This window comes from Phragmites australis, chromosome 17 (assembly GCF_958298935.1).
Source record: "Phragmites australis chromosome 17, lpPhrAust1.1, whole genome shotgun sequence".
Lineage (NCBI taxonomy): Eukaryota > Viridiplantae > Streptophyta > Magnoliopsida > Poales > Poaceae > Phragmites > Phragmites australis.
Genome location: NC_084937.1, coordinates 25,650,886 through 25,673,508, shown reverse-complemented (window position 1 = coordinate 25,673,508; position 22,623 = coordinate 25,650,886). Strand labels below are relative to the sequence as shown.

Sequence of the window (22,623 nt, the reverse complement as noted above, 5' to 3'; positions counted from 1 at the left end):
AGATGCCGGCGAATTGTGTGCTTTCGGTCCTTTGCCGCAGGAGCCGGCGCATCTCCTCTGGAGCTTGCGCTTGCTCTGGACGGAAGGTGCGACAGCCGCCGGGGTCGACGGGTTAGTGAGATGAGAGGGGAGAGAACGAGGAGCTAAATGGAGGAGGAAGAGGGTTTATCTGCAAAAAAATGAATCACAGTCCAATATAGGGAGCGTTTTGCAAAATATGGGATCGCGATCTATTTGTTTTAGGTAAAATACCGGATCGATCTAACATAGAAGGTTTTAATAAAACACAGGATCATGATAATAATTAATTATGATAAAAATAGGGGGCTTTGCAAAATTTAGGGCTACCATGTAAAATATCCGGGCGGCCGACATAGCGGATGGTTCGCGAGGTCGGGCTGCCATCGGCGAACGCTACCAACCCCGTCACCACATATGTCGTGCAACTATCGTCAGCCGAAAGCATCCACCTGCGATGACAGTAGCACCGGCATCGTTGGCCCCATGCTTTGATCACTGGTTCACCGGGCGGTCCGCAAGCATCAAGTGAACTTTGCAGTAGCTCCTCCGGAAACTCCTCTCCGACTACCAACAGCAGCACCTCCTACGTTCATGCTCGCGCGTCGGCGATGCCCTTGGGTTGTTCGATGCAATGCCGGTCCGGGGGACGTGGGACATGGCGTCGCCGACTGAAAGCAGCGCGCTCATGCTGTTCAACGGGATGCCACAGGCGCATTCCGTCGGTCAAGTGTCGTTCCTTGGTCGGTGATGGCGGCTGTTGGAGGGCTCAGGCGGGCGGGCGCATCAAGCAGGACGAGGGAACACGCCATGCCTTTTTTATGTTGCATGTTGATACTGCTCCTGGTCCATTGTTGTTGTCCGTGGTCATAGTTGCAACTTTGCTAGCTTCATTTGCATATAGCCAGGGCTGGCCCTGAGGGGGTCGAGTAGGACGGTCGCTCCGGGCTCTTAAAATCGAGAGGTCCTTTTTTATATACCTATGTATAATATATATCTAACAATTCGTACGATAATAGATAGAGTTAGGTTTAAAATAGTAGGTAGATCTAATAATCCGTATAGTAGGACGTATGTGGTCTGTTTCTTTCGGTTCATAAAAAATCAAGTGATCTGTCTGCATGCCTAACCTATTTGGCGGTTTGCCTATTTTGTATTTTCTTCTGTTCAGTCAGTCTAGGTTTCTGTGTTCTGTGGAACCACGACTCCAAGGCGTTCCATATGCCCACAGCTTCGATCGAGGATAGGCGTCAACCATTGCTATATGAGTTTGCGTCCCTGGTTTTTCTCCTCTATAGTTTTTACTCCACCTCAAATGGATCTGACCCTTACTGAGATTACACGTTTGAAATATAAAAAAGTCTCCGCTCGCTTTGGCGATCGATGGGTTCGGCTCCGTTGCACGGTACGGGGGCGGCTCCCGCGTGTGCCCAATCATCGCCATCACAAAACCCAATGTTCACGCTACCAATCATAGAAGCACACAACCGGTCAACCACCCACAGCTGAACCTAGCCGTTTAGCAGTAAGCAGCTGCCTACCAGCACAACGTTTGAGCTGTGGTGCTGGCACCTATGAGCAGATAGCTCCAAAGCCATAATGTGGCTGCAAGCTGCCTACTGCATGCACTGGTGAGTAGCTAGAGTTGCACGCAGCAAGTTGTATATAGGCATGCAGATACACCTGATCGAGTAAGTATCTCTATCTAGCTAACATGTATTAACGCAAGCATACGTACGTATACTCCGATATTTCACAATTTTGTTCTCGCAAGCATTTACGATAGTTTTGTTCCGCAAGCATTTACGATAAGCTGGAATAATATGGAATACATCTGATTATTAGCTGGAACAACCTAGAATACGTCTGATCGGACACATTTCAAGTTGTTCTAGCTTATCGTAAATGACGCATTTTAAGTTGTTCCAGCTCATCGTAAATACTCGTGGACTCTAGCCAAAATATTATCTTTGCAATTGGTATATAAATATTTTAATATTTATATTTAATAGGGCATTACTTTTAGTTTCGCCCCAGGCCACTGAGATCTCAGGACTGTGCATATAGCTTTAGTCTTTGTCTTTCATTGCGTCCATGCTTTAGTTTTCGTCTTCCATTGCGTCCATTCAAGTCTTAGTCTTTATTTGAATTCATCTATGTCGTGCGAGTCTACATATTTCTTCATCATTTAGTCATTTTATTTTGTGGTTAGCCAAATATTTGTCTTTGTTTGGCTAATTTTTTCTTGTCATTATTGATGCAACAGTGCCATCTAGATTTTTCATAGCTTCAGTGACAACTTCATTTGTTGTGACGCCCATTCTTTTGTTGCGGCCCGTCTCCCCACGCACAACCCAGCCCATCTCTCTCTCTGACAAGCCGTACCTACCCGTCATCCCCCTCCCCTCCGCTCCTCCCGTGCCTGCGCTCGCGCTCCCGCTACAACCGCGCGGCCCAATTTTTCCGTCCACGTCTCTGCACCCACGCCCCACATCTCTGCAACGGGCCACTCCCTCTCTGCGCTATAAAATGATCTCCGCAGCACCCCGTCGCCCTCTCTTTCTCCCTCACCCCATCGTCAAACGCGTTGAGCACCATTGCCGACACGCAGAGCACCACCGCGCGCCGTAGCCGAGCCCTCCTTAGCGCATCTGAGGACGCCATCGCCTCCACAGGAGCACGCAGAAGCTTCTCCGACCATCGAATTCTACTCCTTGTCGCCAAAACCATCTCCCTGGCGAGTGCCGGTAAGCTTTGCTTCTCTCTGTCATCAGGACTCTCCGCTACACCCCGAGGCCCGCTAACCGCCTCTTCAGCATCACAGGACCGCCGACCAGCTTCCCTGACCCTTAATCTCACGTCTCCCACACCGAAAACCCGTCTCCAAAGCTCGCCAATGACCCCGGCTGCCGTTCTCCACTGCCCGCCATCCCCGAGCTTTTCCTGACCGTTGAGAACCCCTCGGTGAGGATCCACATGCACGCCTCTTTCTATTGTTGTAGATCCCTTCAAGTTTTGTGCCCCGACACGCTCGATCGAGCATTGTCGGCCATGCCTGCGGTGGCACCGCCTCTCTCCAGTCGCCACGGCCGCCAAACCCCCCCCCCCCCAACCATCTAGAGTCATCCGATCTAAAATTGAAGGCCAAGATCGCATACCCCTTCATTTGTGTAATTGAACCAGCATGGACTGGTGGACCAGGCCACCTCAGTCAGTCCATGGGACCATAGGCCCAGTCAGCACCCACATAGGTGTCACGTCACCTTTTTGTCCTACGTGGCAAGCCGTGTCATCCGTTTGAGCCCACTCAGCATGTTGACACAATAAATAGGGTTTTCAGTAAAAAAAAATAGATCTCTTATTCTCTGAAATTAGATAATTTTACATTAGGTCCCAAAAAATTTTTGTTTTCACAAATAAGCTCTTGTCTCCTCTATTATATTTTATTTTTAGCCCCTAAACTTTTATATAATTACAAATAAATCTCTGAAATTTTATAAATAAGTCCCTAGAACTTTCTGTTTCTACAATTTAGCCCTTGATCTTTTACAAAAAGGCCCCTAAAGCTTCAAACCCTTATAATTTTTCCGTTATAGCTCTATTTTATGTGATTCTTACGTTCACGCGATCGTAGCAGTGAGTACTTTCTGTTAGTAGGCTTTTTATAGTGTTTTGCTACTGTTTGGTGTACTGTTCTTAGATGTTGTGCTTGCTTATTTTCAGTGTGCGTGATTGCAATAAGAGACAAGCAGTACGTGAACCTGCAGGACCTGATCTTTGAAGAGTTTGAGCAACCCGTTGTTGAAGGCAAGTGTCCTTGATCACATTGACACTATTGTATGAAAGGTGTCTTTTACTTTCTAATTGCATGCTTTGTTAATATGAATCCCATATTTAGTGTTTATTAGTACTTTCCATGATTATCCTTACTGCCGGTGTTGTAGTTTAGATGACAAGGGTAGAAATGCTTAGTTGTGCTGTCAAGTTGGGTGGGATAAATATTAATTTGATTAACGGTCTATGCGACATGAATTGGTTTGGGTAATCTTTGTAGCAACATGGATCATAGGGATTTAGGCAGATTGGTTTGGTTGGTATAGCTGCTCTGTGCACATTGGGTGATGTGCAAGTACCTGCTTTAGATCCTAAGGACCATTTTGTGAAGCATGTAACCCGGCTGAACAGCGTAACCACGAGGCTTATATGGGTACGGTCTGGCTAATTAATTAGATATCCTCCTTATTTTTTACACGCAAGTGGACGGTTGAGTGGCACAAGATGGGGCCTCTGCAGTGGATGGAGTCCCTGTTAACGGTGAAATCTTAGTGAGTGCATATGGATTTGGAGGTGCTTTGTAAAGGTCTTGTAGTGAGATCCCGCCCCCCAGAAGTGTGAAGCAAAACGGGAATCACGTCTCGTGGGTAAAGTGTGCAACCTCTGTAGAGTATAAAACTGATTGATCGGTCGTGCTCATAGTCAAGAGCGAGCTTGGACTTCTTCATGATTAATGGGGATCTTGGATGGTTGGTTTTGGGTAGTCAGGTGGTGGAACCCCGATGAGTTGGTAGCCGGATATGGAATACCTACTGAGTTCGGTAGTTGGATGGAATCCAATAAGCTGTTCTTTAATGTTAGTGTCGTTACATATAGTAAATAATTGATAAGTCCTTTTTTGAGTCCTAGATTAGGTTGGCATAGATGCAGTCAACCTGAGTTGAGCCTTTCTTGCCTTAAGCCTTCACGTCATATTTTTCTACACTTATTGAGTACTTCATGTACTCGCGCTTGCCTTCTCCCAACCTCTGGATGCTACTCAAAAGGTGAAGACTTTGAGGACGTCTCGGATGATAGAGCTGAGTTATAGGCGAAGAAAGTTTTCGACCTGATGACCATGTTCTAGGTTGGTGCTCCCCGGACAACGTCTGTGGATGGATGGAAGACACGCTACCGCTGGAAGTTATCTTAGTGTTTTCTTTAGGGTCCTTATGTAACGAATTCTATCGTTATGTAATGATACTGTTATGTTATCACTTATAAAGTCACCGCATGTATGAAACTTGATTCTGGCATACATGTGGAATACATCTGGTTTGTTCTCTTGAAACCGAGTGTGATATTTGTTGTTTTGCTACTTGTCATTGTTTTGTTTGTAATTCTTGATCTCGAGCATCATTTTATCATCTTGTCTTTCCGTAATTCTAGTGACAATTTCATTTGTCGTCTTGCTACTCATCATTGCTTTGTTGTAATTTTTAATCAAGGGTATTTTTTTTGTTGTCATCATCACGACTCTACTCATGTGTTTCGCTTTGCACTTCTTCGATTTGATTCAATAGAATTACCAAGGCTTCACTCTATGATGACATTGAAGAGACAAGTTTTTAATATATTAATCTAAGTTAATGCTTATTGTTCACTTTTTCAAATGCAACGTTACATATGCTTTGCATTTTATGGGGATGTAAAGGATATAATAATCAAAGATATTATAGTAATATTCTAATCTCAAGGTTTCCCTTACATACTTATATATGTTGTTTTTATAGGATTACCATTAAATACAAGTTGTTATTAACAAGTTCATCGTCTCAATCCCAATGCACGATCACAAAGAAAAAGGTACAAGGTTTCAAGCCACCAGCCCAAACTAAAAACTAGTTATCACAATTCACAGCCACACCTGTATTTACACACACTCTCTCTCTCACACACACACACGCATACACACCCCACTACACCATTGGTTTATAGGTCATCTTAGCTTCACTACTTACACCTGCAAGTTGTAACGACGCATCCAGGATGGAGAAAGATCAACCAAAAAAAAGAAGAAAGAGAAACGGTGGCGCATGCCTGCCTACTCAGCCAGGTCCCTATGTACAACGTATCTGAAGGACGACTTGTACGGCATCCACTCCACGCACTTGTCGATCCTCCTGACCCGGAGGCAGCGCTGGGCCTCAGGCATGCTCTCGCACACCAGCTCCATGAGGTGGCGCAGCTCGAGCGTGGCGTCCTTGGCGTAGTAGTGCAGGACCTTGGGCAGCAGGAGGACCTGCTTCCTGACCATGACGTTGGCCTGGATGAACTGGGTCCGGGCTACCTCCAGCTGCTGATGTATCTTCTTGGCAGTGTACAGCCGAACCTGAAATGATAAGGTTTCGCGGTAAGATTTTGCAAACAGAATTGAATCAGCAGCAGGAGATGATGCTATGCTGAAGGGCTAGTTACAGGTGGGTCTGAAAATGCCCCCGTCGAGAGGGCGAAATGCGCAATCGGCTCTGGACGGTGGAGAGCATAGGGGTGCTTGGTCGTCCCTGCCATGGATCTTTTTGTCGGTGTGAATAGCGCACGAACCCACTGCAAGGCCATGCTCATTAGTTTGTTTCAAGCGATTGTGTTTGCATTTCTTATGGAAATTCAGTATTCTGCACGTACCAATGATGGACGATGGGATTGGCATCCAAGAATTGAGTTCTGAATAGTTTGAGCATTTACTGATTGGCCACCCACATTATATGTAGCCTGACGAAAATTTTGTCAGAATGGTCAGATACATTTGTATGCAAGTATAGATAGCACTAGCAAATGAGATGTACCTTCAAAATCATATCTGTGCTCTTCATGTGTTTATCATGTAGACCATAGGCCAGAAAAGCCTGTCATACAAAAATGCAGTAACATAAGTTAAGCATGCACTTATGGGGCTAAACATGGACATGGAAAAAGTGAGATGGAATTTCAGTATAGAGCAATACATGCATCAGTAAAGCATTGTGGATGTTGATCCAAAAGCAGAGCTGCTCCTCATGTGTCATCTTCATTGGGTCAATTTTTTCGAGGCGTTGTATCAGGGACCTGGGACACATTATGAACAAATATATAAATCAGTAACTGAACCCTTGTGTCTTACTTAAGTCTACTGTCCTGGTCGAGAAGATAAATAGTTCGAACAATTTTTTTTGCTGTTTTTCTTGTTTGATTGCTTACCTGATAGTCTGAAGCATTTTTGAGGCAAAATCAAACTTGTCAGCATCTATACGTATCCTCGGAACAATAATCATGCCTATGTTCTGTTCATTCCTCTCTTTCTGGAATCCATATTGGCGAGGGCTATCAAAGTTGTACCGAGGGCTCCAGCTATCATTACGGCACATCGGAGAAAAAGTACTTGAAGATGAAACCGAAGGACTCGGTGAAGTCATACAGTCTGCATCTTGTGATGGCATGCTTCCAAGTTTGCAGTAGACAGAGGCAATGCAGCTTAAAATGTCCTCTGATAATTTGCATGAGATCTTAGGTACATAGTCAGAAATAGAAGCACTCAAGAAGTTCACAAGGCTGGAATGCTTTGAACCTGATTTTGATACCTCCTATAAATATGAGAAATATGTCAGATATTTCCAGCTAGAAAGATTATTATACTAGTATGAAAGAATGAAGAGAAATAGTCTGTGCACTAACAGAATTTGAGACGGTTGGCAAATTGATGGCTGCGGAATGCTTGATATCCCTCAATCGAAGCGCACCCTCGTCGATGTTTTTCAGTGTTTCTTGATCCACCTGCTGCTAGTGACATTAATATTAGGACATTGGACATTTAGACTTTATACTGTCCAATCTAGCGTCCTAAGTTATGTACCTCACTTGTGAAACTGCGGGATTCAGATAGATATTGATCAAATGTTCTTCTATAGAGAGAAAGCAGATGCAGTTCCTTGCGTATGACTTCCTGCTCGAGAGCTGCAATCTCCCCAACTAAATCTGCAACAGACTGCACAACCGCAAGTCACAACTTATAATACATCTATAATTAAAAGGCATAGATGAACATGCATCCCAGAATTAATTTCTCCCTTTCCAGTAGAAACTATGCCATGAGAATGTTTGTGTTTTGAGCTTAAACCAGTTTCCTGAGTAAATCAGATACATAATTCTAAGTATAGTCTTGGTCCACAATCATATACCCCTCCAGATATGACAAGCATGGTTTCATGAATGTTAGTGGCGTACTAGGACTTGCTAAGATTATTAAACAGTAGCATAAAAGCGAACACCAAATACAACACATGCGTCTGTATATTTCTTCGGTTTTGAGAGAATAGACAGGATTTGACATTTTGAAACAATTTTGCAGGAGTTGAAACAAACCTTTGAGGTAGCCTTTTGGGTTCTTTCTGCTGTTTTTCTGGAGTAATGGCCCAGCAATTGCTCTGGCAAGTTAAGTGAGTGCCTTCTGTGGAGTAACTTATCTCTATGGGTGGTCTGCATGATTAAAAGTCATTCCAATAGGTAAACTGAATAAAATATGTTACGCAAACAAAAAAAAAACGCAAGATGGATCCAATTTACTCACAGGCTTGCAATAGGAGAATCGCGGTGACATGTCCAGTGCACCTTCATGTGTCTTCAGAATGCTAAAATGACAAGTAGTAAATAATTAGACAGTACTTTTCATTTGAATGTGTTAACACATTAATTGAAAGGACATTCAGCACTATGCCTGTTCAGAATCCCATTATTGGTCTATTCACTAATATAAAATCACGCATAAGAAATCCTACGCTCAAATTTTGCCTCAATCTATTTGTACAGTTATGCACGGTAAAAACATTAAGAAAGTTGAGTCTACACTCTACACTGGCATCATTGTCAACCATTTTTAGAAGATGAAGTCTGCACAGCAGTCTACACTCTACAGTGGTACCGTACATGTGGTCTAAAGGTATTGAATGTGATCTGAAGAAGACGGTCGAATGGTACAGCAAGAAATTAACAAGTTGCTGAACAAAATAATGCGTAATTGCTCTGGTACGCCCATGTGAATGATGAACTGAACAGCGTTTAAACACGGATCAGAATGCTAGAGGCGGTTGTCTACTTGTGTCCTTTATTCAGTTTTCTTACACACCTATTCAGAGCTCGCGAATTACTCCTATGTGTGTTCCTGTACTTTTAATTTCTCACTGAAGGTAATCCTTCAATATGTTCAGTACCAATTACTCATGAATTGCACAAGTGACAGAAGAAAATTTTCGTTCAGATTTCAGGACATGCTGAGAGAATAGTACTAACCTCCGTGAAGAGTACCGATGCTGGAGGCTGCAAGATGAGTGAGCGAGCCTCGGCGTGCCGGCGCAGGACGCCGTCTCCGAGAGCACCCCTGATCTTGACTCCCTCTCCATCGCTGCCTGAGCCTTCGCTCCCCTCACCGAGAACCTGCCAAGCGCTAACCGTCAATCCGAGAGCATATGCAATGCAAGCAACCTCCACAGCTATGCATCTGAGTCTGATCACTTACTCTACAATCTCGTTGAATCAGCAATTAGCGTTAATGTAATAATAGTAGAGAATCTGACAGCAGGGATGCCATACCTTGAGCTGTTACTGCCGGGAAGAGTGAGCTGTCCATGTAGAATGCAAGAAAGGCGTCGGCCGTGGCTCGGCTTTGTCCGGGTGGCGGGATCTCACTGCTCAGGTTCTCTGAAGAACTGAGCTCGTTCGCTCATGCAAAGGAAAAGGCGAAGGCTTTCTTGGATATCAACGGCAAGAGCAACAGGTAGCCAAGAACAAGGGGGGAGAAGCAGAGCAGGCTACTCCAGATCACGGAGAAGATGACTAATCGTTTGCTCACCAATGGCGCCGCGCTAGTATAAGACGAGGCTTTGAGGACCGAGGGAATGGAAGAGAGACTAGCCTGGGAGGCGAAAGAGGCAAAGGAAAGCTGGTGCAGCAGCCGCCAAAACAAATGGGAATGGAAAAGACGGCCAGAAAAAGCAGTGCTTAAAGGGAGGCAAATGGAGGAGAAAGAAAGAGAGATGGAAGAATCGGACAATGGCATCAATCCTTCTGTCCCACCGCTGTTAATTCTTTAACCGGAGGAACAAGGAAAGGCTAGCGATCGATCGATTCCCAAACCACTGCAGTCTAATCAGCAGCAGCAGCAGCAGGTGTATGGTATGATGATAGCTTGGCTATAATACTCGTTGGATTAATGGTAGCATCAGAATCTGGGGGAGGCTGGGCACAAAGCACCAAATCCCTGTACTGAAATGATTATTTCTTTTTTGTCCAAAGGAGATTTGAGGATGACAGATTATTGTGTGGGAGCAGAAAGAATCGGACAATGGCATCATTGCATCAATCCGTGAGAATAAGGGGATTTGGTTGCTGCCTTCTCGTGTTCCTTGGTTTTATTGGGAAAGCAAAGTGACCAATCAAGCCAAAGATAACAATTCTTGGTCCATGACCACCACGGCAGCACCCAACTTGGTTACTTTTGGGTTGATGCTCCATTAGCAGCAGGACAGTTCATTTGTAGCCATCCGATGGTAAAATCGGCTGCTCAACCGCATCTTAATTTGCATGGGGAATTTGAAACCTAACCTTATATGGAATTAATGGAGCATTGGCTCTCTCTCATCTAAAAATTTGTGTTCGATGGAAGATGTAGATTCTTTGGCACTGCTAGGGGCAAACTGCTGCACCTTTCTGTGGAACAGAAGCAACGCGTTTGAGTGAGCCATGATGGACGGCTCAACTCACGGTCAAACCGAACCAACGGTGCATTGTACTAGTACCAAGCACCACGCTGGTGGCTCCTTGGATTGCATGCTTGCTCCTTCCCGTGGCCCCTGGAAAGAAAAAGAAAACAGTCTGGTCTCTGCTCTGATGCAACGTTTCATCTCACTATCCAGTGGTCTTCGCAACAATACTGCAAAAATCTCAAGCAGTTGGAGACGAGCACTGGGTCGCCGTGTAGCACGAGCCGGGACCGTATAAACCCCAAGGGCAGAGATGCAAGGCAAGCGGCCAAACAGAATCAGGGCATGCGAGTCTGCGCTGTGCTCATAAACAATGGTGTCCGCGCGCGCGTGCACCGACTCCCAGGCGTCCCATCCCATGCCTGCCGACGCCGGCAGAGCATGGCGCGAAACGTCTCCGATCGGTACTCCCGCCGTTGCTGGAATTTTTGCTGCTGCGTGCCTGTGGCGATCCGGCCGGCCGGGCCAACGGCGAGGAGATAGCCGATCGGCATGCACGGGCAGGTGCACCTGGACGTCGGCGTGGCGACTCGTGTCAACATCAGGAGAGCTGGCCATCGACCACCTGCTCCCGAGTTAGTAAACGTGACCGGCAGGGACGGCCCTGCATGGCTGCGTCCTGCAAAAGAGCGATTAACGCTCGTGACCAGAAGATCAACGGCACAGATCGGTTCGTGCGGCGCTTCACGAGGATATAGCAATGTCGCAGGGTGTGCATGTCACACGTGTGGCTCCAGAGAGGCACGGGCGGAGGTCCACCTCACCTGTCCGGCTGTCCCCGTTGGGTCCGTGCGCCCGTGTGTCGGTGGCGGTCTGCCGGATCGGAAAGAGACGATCCATCCAATCATTGTGCCGCCTGCCATGCTAGGTGGCAGACGGATCCAAGGGCCGAACAAAAGCAGAGCATCTGGCCGTTACGCCGTCCGTCGCCTGTCCGTCGGGGCGGACCCTGCGACGAAGCTTTTGTGATCTGGAGGAAATTTCATGGCACCCGCAGCCGCTCCGACATTGATAGGATCATAGGACCACCAAACCATCCTCCTTTTTTTTTACGAGTACAGTGGGAGTACCTATTTTCTCCCTGCCTTCCTCCACCCGTCCTTTACTACAGCTAGTGCGGGCATCTTAGCAGGAGCGACGTAAAAAAATTTACTCCATACTCTTTCGTTAAAATTTTTATAACAACCTCACATCCATTGGCATGCTACTTTGTATATGCTTACTTTATTATACATATTATTAGTGATAGATTCGCTATAGATGAATTTTAGTCTTGGATCCGCTACTGACGACGAAGGAGACGACAGAGGCGAATGACGAGCCTCTGGAGCACGAATCATGAGGTAAGATCTTATGCTACGATTCTCACTTCCGCATACTCCCATCGGCCTACGGTCTACACACGAACGTATCTAATCACCCATCGGTCTAATTACTCTTCGCTAGTTCACTCCTTCGCAATCTTGCATACCAGCCTAGAAATCCTAGTCCGGCCATTGCTTCAGCTGTGGGACAAATAGCAATTGTGGCATCAATACGGCTCCTGTATTGTCTTCGGTTAGGAGGTAACACTAGGTAGGTTGGCGTGCTTTGCTGTGCCCGTATCAAATAAATATTATGTTGAGCTACAGTAGCAGGTGGTTTGGTACCAGGTGGTTTGGAAGCGTACTGATTTTTCCACCGTTTAAATATGTTATATCTGAGGGGCACGTTGATTTCCTCTGGACTCATATATGTAATATACATATATAAATATATAAATATAAATATATTTTTGTATAGATTTGTATGTATATGTATTTAGATCTAGGTATATAGTATATTGATGGACAGTAGCTACAACAGTAATACGAACTTTAAAAAAAATTGTGTTTTTTTTAGTTTTAGTTTTTTTCCTTTGCATTTTTATATTGTTATGTTGAGCTACAGTAGCAAGTGCCCTAGGAGTGTGTTGATTTTTCTACCGTTAGTATATGTTATCGGAGGGGGTACGTTAGTTTTCTCTGGACTTATATATGTAATATACATATATAAATATATAAATTTAAATATATATTTGTGTACATTTGTATGTATATATATTTATATATAGGTACATAATATATTGGTGGACAATAGCTACGACAGTAATATGAACATAAAAAAATTATGCTTTTTTTTAGTTTTAGTTTTTTTTGGAATTTTAGATCGTTTCAGTCGATTTATCAAATTTTTTTTGACATTTTTTTTAGAAATTTCTGAAAATAAAAATTATATAATATGTATGCGTACACATACATATACATATACACATAGATATAGATATATACGTATAAAATAGTGGAACCCACCTGCTACTGCAGCTACAGTACCTACAGTCGCGAATCCCGCCGCAGTTAGTATATAGTATTGATGCCTAGGAGCATGTTGATTTTTCTACCGTTAGTATATGTTATCAGAGGGGTACGTTAGTTTTCTCTGGACTTATGTATGTAATATACATATATTTATATATAGGTACATAATATATTGGTGGATAATAGCTACGACAGTAATATGAACATAAAATAAATTGTTTTTTTTAGTTTTAGTTTTTTTTCGAATTTTAGATAGTTTCAATCGATTTATCAATTTTTTGATATTTTTTTAGAAATTTCTGAAAATAAAAATTATATAATATATATACGTGCACATACATACATATATATATATATATATATATACACATATAAAATGGTGGGACCCACTGCTACTGCAGCTACAGTAGCTACAGTAGCCGGTGGCTGCGCACTCGCGAATCCCGCCACGTTTAGTATATAGTATTGATGCCTCAGTAGCGTGTTGATTTTTCTACCGTCAGTATATGTTATCGAAAGAGTACGTTAGTTTTATCTGAACTTATATATGTAATATATATATATACACACACGTATAAAACGGTGGGATCTATCTACTGCTGCAGCTACAGTAGCCAAGTGGCCTGGTGGCTCGCGAATCCCGCCGCGGTTAGTATATAGTATTGATATACAGTCGTTTCCGTGGACCAAAGATCATTGTGCACACGACTATTCGGTCCCCGTTCAGTGTACGGTAAACTGTTCTAATCAGGGTACGGTATACTATCAGTACATGCTATGTCAAAGGAGAAGGTACTCCAGGATCACGCTCGTGATTAAGAAGCCCATGCTCGCAATACGCCAAAAACATTGCAATCCGCTCCTAAGTACCAACTAATCTCTCAGTTACTGTGAAAGAAAAATACGATGGACAAGTCAAGGAGACAAGGCCGGCACAACTAATCCACCGGCTTCCTTCGATATAATTCTCCATCAAAATCAGTATCGAACTGAACTACTAATCATGAAACCGAATCAAACGGTAGCTTAGGGCGTAGTATCAAGGATGGAACCTAGTTAGTAATTCGTTAGGCTAGTTGTTCAACTGTCGATTGATTGCCTTCTATTGCTATTTTTAAGAACCGATAGGAGAGTTGACCGTTGTATTAAATAGTAGGAGAAACCTAACAATTCAAGTATAACGCATCATAAATTTTAAGAAGATAAACTCATAAAACCGCTAAGGTTTTTTATGGATTTGGCCAACAAAATCCAAATAATTAAGCTAAGCACGCATGCTTGTTTGCAGTTACAGTTGCACCCATACGTCTATACAAATGCTCTTAGTTTTAATCTAGGGCTTTGGTTTTGATCTTTGTTGGGACTGTTAGGGATTTGGTTGCATTGTGCTTCTTTTACCTGTCTTTTGTGTTGTGTTTCTCTGTTGTGTCCTTTGTATTTATGTTGTATGTATTTGCGTCGTGCTCCTGACCCATTGTGGTTTGTCACCAGGGGCGGATCCAGGGCCCGTGCTGGGGGGCTGCAGCACGGGTCCAGCCCAGAAAACCAGAAGAAGATAGAGAAAAATTCTGAAAAAATTCATCATTTCAGCCCACAAGCTATAAATTTAGTCCAATAGCCCAGCACCCCTCTTGGCACTAGGCTGGATCCGCCCCTGTTTGTCACGTACATCTTTTGAACAAAAGTTTTAGTGCGGAATCTCTCCTCTTCGATTATTAAAAAAAAAACTCGTGTGCGTGCCGTGGACACTCGAACAAATCAAGACCTTACTCTAACCTAGCTACGCTAAACATTGGCTGTTAACACAGCAGTTGCACGCTTAATTATGATTACGTGGTTTTTCATGCTCCAACATTTCAACTAACCTAAGATACAATAAAATACAATCGAGTTGACTTGAACCGACATCTCAGTATACGCACTATTCATAGACGCACGTCATCCTAATAAACCAGTAATAAATACAAATCAATCGGTAAGAAATTTCTCCACCCCCTCTCCTCTTATTCCTCTCACTTCTCTTCTCTCCTTTCCCTCTCTCTCTTCTCCTTTTCTTCCTCTCTCATGGCAGTATGGCACGTACGGTACGGTTGATGGAACAAAGGAGAGGGGAGGAATCTGGGCAATACTTCTTGAAACGTGTATCCATCTGTCACAGGGTGCTGAAAACTTTGCGAATCTGGGTGTCTTTTCATGAAAGTCCATTTGCTGCGTATTCGAGCTACATGCACATGCAGTCATGAACCGAGTGATGCACCCAACGGAAAGCGGAAGTGAGACGAGGAAGTGATTTCGAAAATGGGTGATGGGCCGGCCCGGTTGTTTTCGGCCCAAGGCTCCTTGATAGGGGAAAGGTCGTGTTCTCGTCGACAAGTCGCTCGAACAGGCGCAAAGCAGGGCCAATGGAACACTTCATTGGTTCATCACTAGTAATTTCATCGATCAATCGCCAATTTTTCCCATGATCGAATCCCAAACGTTATGGGAACTTATACATCAAAGAATCAAAACATTTACTGAACATTCTGTGCATCGATCTCCTCACAAAGTGACGGCGAACCAACTAAAATAATTTACAGGCTACCTAAGCCATGATCAGATTAGTTATCGATGGATCATTCACTAGCTGCTTCCACGATCACGCTTAACCTCTGCACGGGTGCAAGACGACGAGTGACACCTTCGTGACCAGCTCCATTTCTCGTCTTCCCCAGCGTCCGATCACCGTGCACCGCGTTGCGCGCGTCGTATCCGCCGTTCACGTGGTATCTCTTGCACTCGCCATCGGCGTGTCCACTCCCATCGCCGCTCACGACGTCGAGCGGCGCGACTCGTCCCGTCTGCCGCCTCTGCTTGCCGGCCGCACCGGCACCAACCCCGCTCTTGTCCCGCGACGGCACGCCGGTAGAGACACGGCCCGCATCGATGGCAGCGCCAACGGGCGCCGCGCTGAGAGCCACGATGGCCTTGACGACGAGCGCGGCCATGTCCTGGCCGGACAGCGGCCGGTGGAGCATGGGCAGCGGTAGCAAGAAGTAGAGCTGCCCCGCCTGGAGCGCGTCGCGCGCGCCCAGCGCGCGGACGGGCGCGTCGAAGTAGAGCTCGTCGGAGCAGCAGAGGAAGTGCGACGATGCTCCGCGGGCGGCGGCGGCGGCGGCGGCGGCGGCCAGGGCCTCGTGCGCCGTGACCGGCGCCGCAAACTGCGCCATGGCGCCGTCCAAATCCACGACCTTGGCCGTGAGCTCGTGCACGGACTCTTTCGCTGTTGACATCACCCCTGGGCGGGAGACGCAGGAACCCATTAGCTTCTCTTGCGATATCCGTTTCTGTGTATCTCAGAAGATGTATCGTGAATTCGTGATGGAGCGAAGTCGAAGTGGCCATGGGCAGCTGCGGATCTTCCTGCTACTTTTATAGGTGAGAGATGCATGGAAAAGCGGGTACGGTGCAAATTGAAGGCACGACATGCTCAAGCCAAGCGATGACGCACGCCAAGTCGTCACCTGTCAGGGTCATCAAGTGAGGCTACAGGACTGATAAGAGACGCCGCAGCTCAGTTGAGCGGTCAAAGTGAGGCAGGAACAATGAATCTTCAGAGCAGATACGTACGTTCTAGTCTTCTAGAGTACTTTCGTGGTATACTCTGCTTTGTCCTGTGCTACCTCGGCCGTGAGCGGCAAACGCGTGGATGGAAGCAGCGTCCCTGAAAGGTACAGGCACAGCACGGCTTGTGCGCAAACGGTGGGTCTGGCGTCCTAACTGACAGCGAGAGGTGTCATGCATGGCGGGCGGCGTCGCATCGTCACGGCTCGCATCAGGGGATTGCGACGTTCGGGAGCCAGGACACGGCATGGTCGCGCGAAAGGTTGGATGGGATAACTGCGACATCACGATCCACATAACCGGTTTCTTAACTGCCTTTTTTATTTTTGTTGTTTTTTTAATAAAATTAGGCAAAACCTATATTTCAAGCATGCAGGTGTTTTCGCTATTCTGTCCGCGTGTTCGGTGAACTGCCGATTGGTATAGGAGGGTCGGTTGTCTAATTCTCCGACTCAAAAATATCATCCTTTCGTTGCTCCCTTCTCCACCTCGTCTCCCTTGCGGCACTCCACCCTCCCCCTCTCACAGAATGGCCGCCATCTCCCCTCCCAAAGCAACCTCGCGCTTGCCGCCTCCCTCCCCATGATTCGTCGCTCCTGTCGGCACCTCCCATTTTTGCGGTGTGCCACCCTTCCTGGCGCTATCCTCCCTAGCACGCGGCCCCCTGGCCACCGTTGCGGGCTCCTCTTTCCTCCTCCTACCGTCGCCTAGCTCTACGCGTGTCGAAGATTTGTTCCCGATAATGTGTCCGTAAAGAACGGGGTTAACTTCATTAATCAGGGATCGAGTAAGAAACGAGAGACACGATATAGACAGGATTATGCCTTCGATTGGAGTAACATCATACGTCATGTATGGATGTTGATCTATATGTATTCTCTCGAGTACAAGCAATGAAGCTAAACCTATTAACAGGAGTAGATCGAATCTAAGCTAGACTAGATATGAAGTCGTCAAGTATCTCCTGTGATCTTGGTGCTCACGTCGAGATGTGTATGCCTTGAGTTGTTGTCCCCCGAGGCCTGGGTCCTCGCCTTATATAGGACTGATGTACCACCTACTATCTAGCCGTAATAGATAGGAAATCCTTCATCTTGTCCGCCAAGACAAAATAGATGTATCCAGCTGAGATAATAGTCGGACTCGAGTTGGGTAACCAATCGAGGCCTTCCTAGTATACACATTCTATATTTTCTGTTGTATTAGGTACCGCAGATTCGATTTCCTAATATTCTGAGTTATTAAGTACACACACGGTGTACCCTATCTGTATACGGTGTATTTTTTATACGTATATACCCTATAGTTAGATATTCGACAATAGCCCCCTAACTCTGCTCAAGAGGAAAAGGTTTCTACAAGTGTCCACTCGAGTACTGCCAAGTCGAAGTCTAGTTGAGTAAGGTTGATCAGGCTTGTAGTCGAAAGAACCAAGCATAAACGGATCCTGTTCTGGGTATCGAGTGGAAACATAATTGGGTCAAGCGTCCTGCTATTAACCGCACTCAAGACTCATAAAAAGGACTAAAACTCAACTAATCGACACCCGACTCTGAGTAGAGTTAAAAAAAACATTCGGAATTTGAACCGTTTGGTATAAGAGCATTTAATGCGCGCAGACGGGTGGGCAGAGATTCGCCCAATGTCATCATCCCACCTTTTACACCGATCGAGGCACCATAGAGACTGGAGTGGTTACCAAATAGACGTTTAGCTCGAACTATTTACCCGTACAATCCTGAACTGTAGCAATATTTCCTCGCTCTCACCGTCAACCTTCTCGCACAAGTAGCCATGTCAACGGGGAAAATTCCTACGGAGATGGGTAACCATACCCGTCCCCGATTAGGGGAAATTTCCCCCGTCCCCGCCCGCGGGGGAAAAAAATTCTCCCATCCTCACCCCCGCGCGGGGAATGGGTACCCGACAGGGTCCCCGTTCCCGCTATCAAGAAGGAAATATCATCAGTTGGTCTTGCAAGTAGGTGATCAAAACAAGATCTCAACATCAAAAATTTTAAAAATCTGTTTGATGGCAAGTTGACAACACATCTGGATGGGAGCTGGTCAACTGGCATTGCGGCCTGGCACTGAACCAGACCACTGGTCAATGCTCCAAGCACCCATACTAGCCATGATCAACATTCAACAGAGACATTGCTCATGAGTCATGATCAACAGGCAAGAAAAAAAAAATAACAATTAACAAGAGCACCAGTTCATCATAACATCATAATAACATCACAATTCACACGGATATAGTTCTAGAGAGACTGAGAGAGCAACAGCAATAGTGCAACACTACAAGTTTTAAGATAATTATAGATTTAAGGATGTTCAGGTAGGAAGCAACAAGGCAACAAAAGCACATGCATTCTTGAGTCTTGACTTCTTATCCTCAGAACAGCTAGGAAGCAATAAGGCAACAAAAGCACAAAAGCACATGCATTCTTGAGTCTTAAGACTTCTTGTCCTCAGAACAGCTAGGAAGCAACAAGGCAACAAAAGCACATGCATTCTTGACTTCTTGTCCTCAAATATGTAACAAGGAAATGAGTAAACATGCATTTTGCTACTGTAACAAAACATGAACATCACCTCCATCTTTTCTGGGATCTCTTGAAGGCAACTCCAAAAGGTTTCAGGCTTGTCATTATTATCATCATCTACAAAACACAATCACAAGATGACAATAATTACATTGCAACCATGACACTGAAAATTGAATGAATAGGAAATATACAACATATATACCTTTATACTTGTTGCGTATCCAATCTTGTGAACACATTAGTGCCTCCAAGATCTCCGGAGTGAGCCGGCTATGGTGCTCACTAAGAACCCTCCCACTAGTGCTACGAGGCGCGATGATGACAGGTGCAAGTGCAGCACCTTGCGCATCGAGGGGTACGACAGCGATCGCGGCGTCGAGTGCTGTGTCGGTTGGAGCAGGTGTGGCCGGTCCTTGCTAGCGTTCCTTCGCGTGGACCGTCGGACGTTGGTTAGTTACACAACGGCGCAGCGAGACGACTCGAACTCGAATACAAAGGTACGAGGAGGACTGGGGAGGGGGGGGGGAGCTCGCTTCTCACCTTGCGTTGTCGCCGTTGGAGCTCAACGGTGAGGAGGGAGAAGCCATGACGGCGTCGATCTGCTCCATCTGCAGCGGAAGGGGAGGGACAGCGGCCGGCGGGCCTCCATCTGCCTGCTGGCATGCGTGCGCGAGCGCGACGATAGGACGGCGGCCGGGGCCTGCTGCTGTCTGCTGGCGTGCGTGCGCGAGCGCGATAGAGGGATGGCGGCTGGCGGGCCTACTGCCTACTCGTCTAGGCGGCTGGCGGCCAGGGGCAGTGCGACGGACTGACGGAGGCGTGCCGTTGGGGCGCTGGGCTCAGGCGTGTCGCTGGGGCATTGGGCGCCTGACGGCTGGGTGAGGGAGTGGCCGAGTGGAGACGTGGACTCGTGGAGGAGTGGAGGACCAGCCACAGGACTTTAGTGTTAGGGACTTTTGGGCTGGGCCGGTTGGAGTTAGGCAGGAATTTTCGGGCTGGACCGATTGGAGTTAAGTAAGCCCAGCTCAATACAAGTAAAGCTTATAGATATTCGGGGGGCCCGGGGGGAAACGGGGACGGGGGATGGGGAACCATCCCTGCCCCCGTCATCCCTGACGGGGGGGGGGGGATTTTTTTCCCATTAAACTCCCCGTGGGGGAAAAAATGATCCCATCCCCGTCCCCTAATAGGGGAATTCCCCGTCGGGGAACGGGGATCGGGGGGCTGTTGATCTTTCTTTGCCAATCTCCTTCTGGTAGAAAGATTGGAAAAAAAACATTGGTTTTATGTTTCTAACCCCAATCGAGTCCATTTCCCCTTAGTGTATAAGGGCCTCCTCCCTAAATCAGTCTATCCTGGTCAAAGAAGCACCACGAGTCCGACCATACTGCCTACTATGCCAATAAGATTTGCGATCTAAGGTAGAGTGGTTTAACCGGATGGCATGTGCCCAAAGACTTCATAAGTCAAAGGTTTGAGCCCACTGAAAGTGCTTGATCACTTTGCCTGGGAGTATTCTGGAGACAAGGATAGCTCCAACGACGCGGTTGGAGGTAAAATTTATATAGCAATTTGTTGCTTCTGTTATCGCAGTTAAGCTCTTTTGAGTGACATTTTTATTTCTTTTTATAGCTCTGTCTCCTCCAGATATTGCTGCTCGATTGGGCAAACTCTTCTCTGAAGAAGCACAAGAATGCTTTGTACAGCCCTACTCCCTTGCGAACCCTCGACCAGAGATGGGGATTCTATTAAGTAAGAAATTAGCATTGATTATTGCTTACTCGTCATGACTTGACTTTTTTATTCCAGGTCTCAGTCTTTCATTAAGAGCACATCCTCCCAACTGAGGTCCTTGATCTTGATGGCACTTCCTCTTTTGTCATCGGTGACAAGAGAAAAACACCAGTTGGACAAGGGGCCAAAGAGTCTCTTCGATCCAAGAGATCGTCTCCGCTATATGGTCCGGTGTCCCTCAGGCACACGCGGAGAAGAAGCCAACTAGTACTAACATCAAGTTGTCAAGTGATTATTTAGTTACTACTTTGGCTATCGAGCACTTTCACACTAACGCTTAGTCTATATGGGTGGCCTTTCTGCAGGAGACAGCCGGAGCCACTCCTCGATCGCCTCCTCCAGTAGCCGACACATCTGATGACTTGGTAAGAAAGGTAACCTTTATCGAGTTGCTCCCTTCACATTGGTCTTTCTTCTGAGCATTCACTCGATAAGTCCAGAATGATGATAAGTCATTACGTGCTGATTTCCTGAAGGAGATGGTAGCTTTGGCTTCATCAAACCCCCAAACCTTACCTTCAGCACAACCGATCAAAGTTGCCGGTATGATGTAGAGAAAAGTAATAATCAAGAGGAAGAAGTCGAGTGTTTTTGCCCGTATCCTAGTCGCCACAAGGATAGATCTGATTATTTGTCTTGGTTTGCAGTCTTCCTGCCTATTTCTTAGCCAGTAGATGGTAGGTTGCCATGCCCAGAGAAGTTGAAGGAGAAGGAAGAAAGTGACCCAGCCAACCAGCTAGTCCTGGATTCTTTTGTCGTGCCACTTCCGCCTCCTCGAGTAGAGGAATCCACATACGCACCTAAAGCAAACCTACAAGCCAACGAAGCCAAGATCCCAGCATCAACTCCAACTGATGATATTTGGACGGAGATAGAGGATCTCTTCTAGGTTGTAGGTGTCAAGATTGCCACTGCCAATGCTCGATATATAGAAATCGATCACAACGATTGTCAAAAGAATTTGGGTGCCAAGAAAGAAAGAATTGAACAAGAGTCTACCCTCTGACGATACACATGTGATTCAATCACTAGGAAACTTATTGATTTTTATTTGATTTTATAGTCCTTGAATCCTTCTTAAGAAAAAAAGAAGCTATCCTTAATGACACGATGAAAACCATCTATGATAACTCCAAATATTAGGAAAAGCTCAGAGGCGATCTGAAAACTGCAAGAACCAAACGAAAGGCCCTAACTGCCGAACGGGACAACATGGCTGCTGAATAGAACATCATTGCCGCCGAATGGGATACCATGGCTGCTGAGTGAAACACTGCACTTACAATACTTCAAGAGCTGAAAGATCAAACCCTCGACCACATGAACCTAGCGGCCTCCATAAGTGCCAAGACTATGCTTGATCTCCTCAAGAGCTACAACCCCGACTTCAAAGTGTCAGTAGTGACAGAGGGGTTCAGATGCTCAATAGAGGAGGCATCAAATATTATGCAAAGCGTTGATACTCTGATCCTTGCCTTTGTCGAGTCTCTAGGGCTCAAGCGAGGGTATTCCTTTCGATTAATCTTGACTAAAAACATTTGAATCTTGATCAGCAGTTTTGGAATGTATGTAAACATTATTGATATTTTGTATGTCTAATATGTTATTGCATGCTATCTCCTTATCGATGAAATAGAGTTAGCACAACTAGATGCAAATACTGATTAGTAAATGTTGTGACCATCCTCAAATTTAGTTCGTGCCTATTGTTCCAGTCTGGCTCGGTAGATACAAATATACGTCTTTAGTCTGACTTGAGGATGTAGACTCATGCATC

General features: G+C 45.8%; 2 protein-coding genes across 3 annotated transcripts; both read right to left on the bottom strand.

Moving 5' to 3' along the window:
- Positions 1-5,565: 5,565 nt before the first annotated feature.
- On the bottom strand, positions 5,566-10,241 carry LOC133897925 (uncharacterized). Of its 2 annotated transcripts, none has more exons than XM_062338755.1 (12): positions 9,394-10,241; positions 9,094-9,237; positions 8,375-8,435; positions 8,170-8,283; positions 7,661-7,792; positions 7,483-7,581; positions 7,009-7,391; positions 6,777-6,876; positions 6,618-6,677; positions 6,457-6,543; positions 6,250-6,378; positions 5,566-6,163 (listed from the first exon to the last, which is right to left on the bottom strand). In XM_062338755.1, the coding sequence occupies exons 2-12, from the start codon at positions 9,201-9,203 to the stop codon at positions 5,876-5,878; spliced, it is 1,563 nt and encodes a 520-aa protein (XP_062194739.1). In that variant the 5' UTR covers positions 9,204-9,237; positions 9,394-10,241; the 3' UTR covers positions 5,566-5,875. The 2 variants fall into 2 exon arrangements, with proteins under 2 accessions (XP_062194739.1, XP_062194738.1); XM_062338754.1 differs by having other exon boundaries at positions 5,567-6,163; positions 7,483-7,584; positions 9,394-10,237.
- Positions 10,242-15,394: 5,153 nt separating this feature from the next.
- Positions 15,395-16,294, bottom strand: LOC133897462 (uncharacterized). The gene has a single exon (XM_062338194.1). The coding sequence runs from the start codon at positions 16,198-16,200 to the stop codon at positions 15,514-15,516; it is 687 nt and encodes a 228-aa protein (XP_062194178.1). The 5' UTR covers positions 16,201-16,294; the 3' UTR covers positions 15,395-15,513.
- Positions 16,295-22,623: the final 6,329 nt, after the last annotated feature.

Excerpts from the sequence above, each read along its gene's own strand:
- LOC133897925 (XM_062338754.1), bottom strand. The coding sequence starts at position 9,203 with ATGGAGAGGGAGTCAAGATCAGGGGTGCTCTCGGAGACGGCGTCCTGC. Across the intron at positions 7,793-8,169 it reads CCCAAAAGGCTACCTCAAAG|TCTGTTGCAGATTTAGTTGG; the intron begins GTTTGTTTCAAC and ends GCGGTTGTGCAG. Across the intron at positions 6,678-6,776 it reads ACAATGCTTTACTGATGCAT|GCTTTTCTGGCCTATGGTCT; the intron begins GTATTGCTCTAT and ends TTTGTATGACAG.
- LOC133897462 (XM_062338194.1), bottom strand. The coding sequence starts at position 16,200 with ATGGGTTCCTGCGTCTCCCGCCCAGGGGTGATGTCAACAGCGAAAGAG.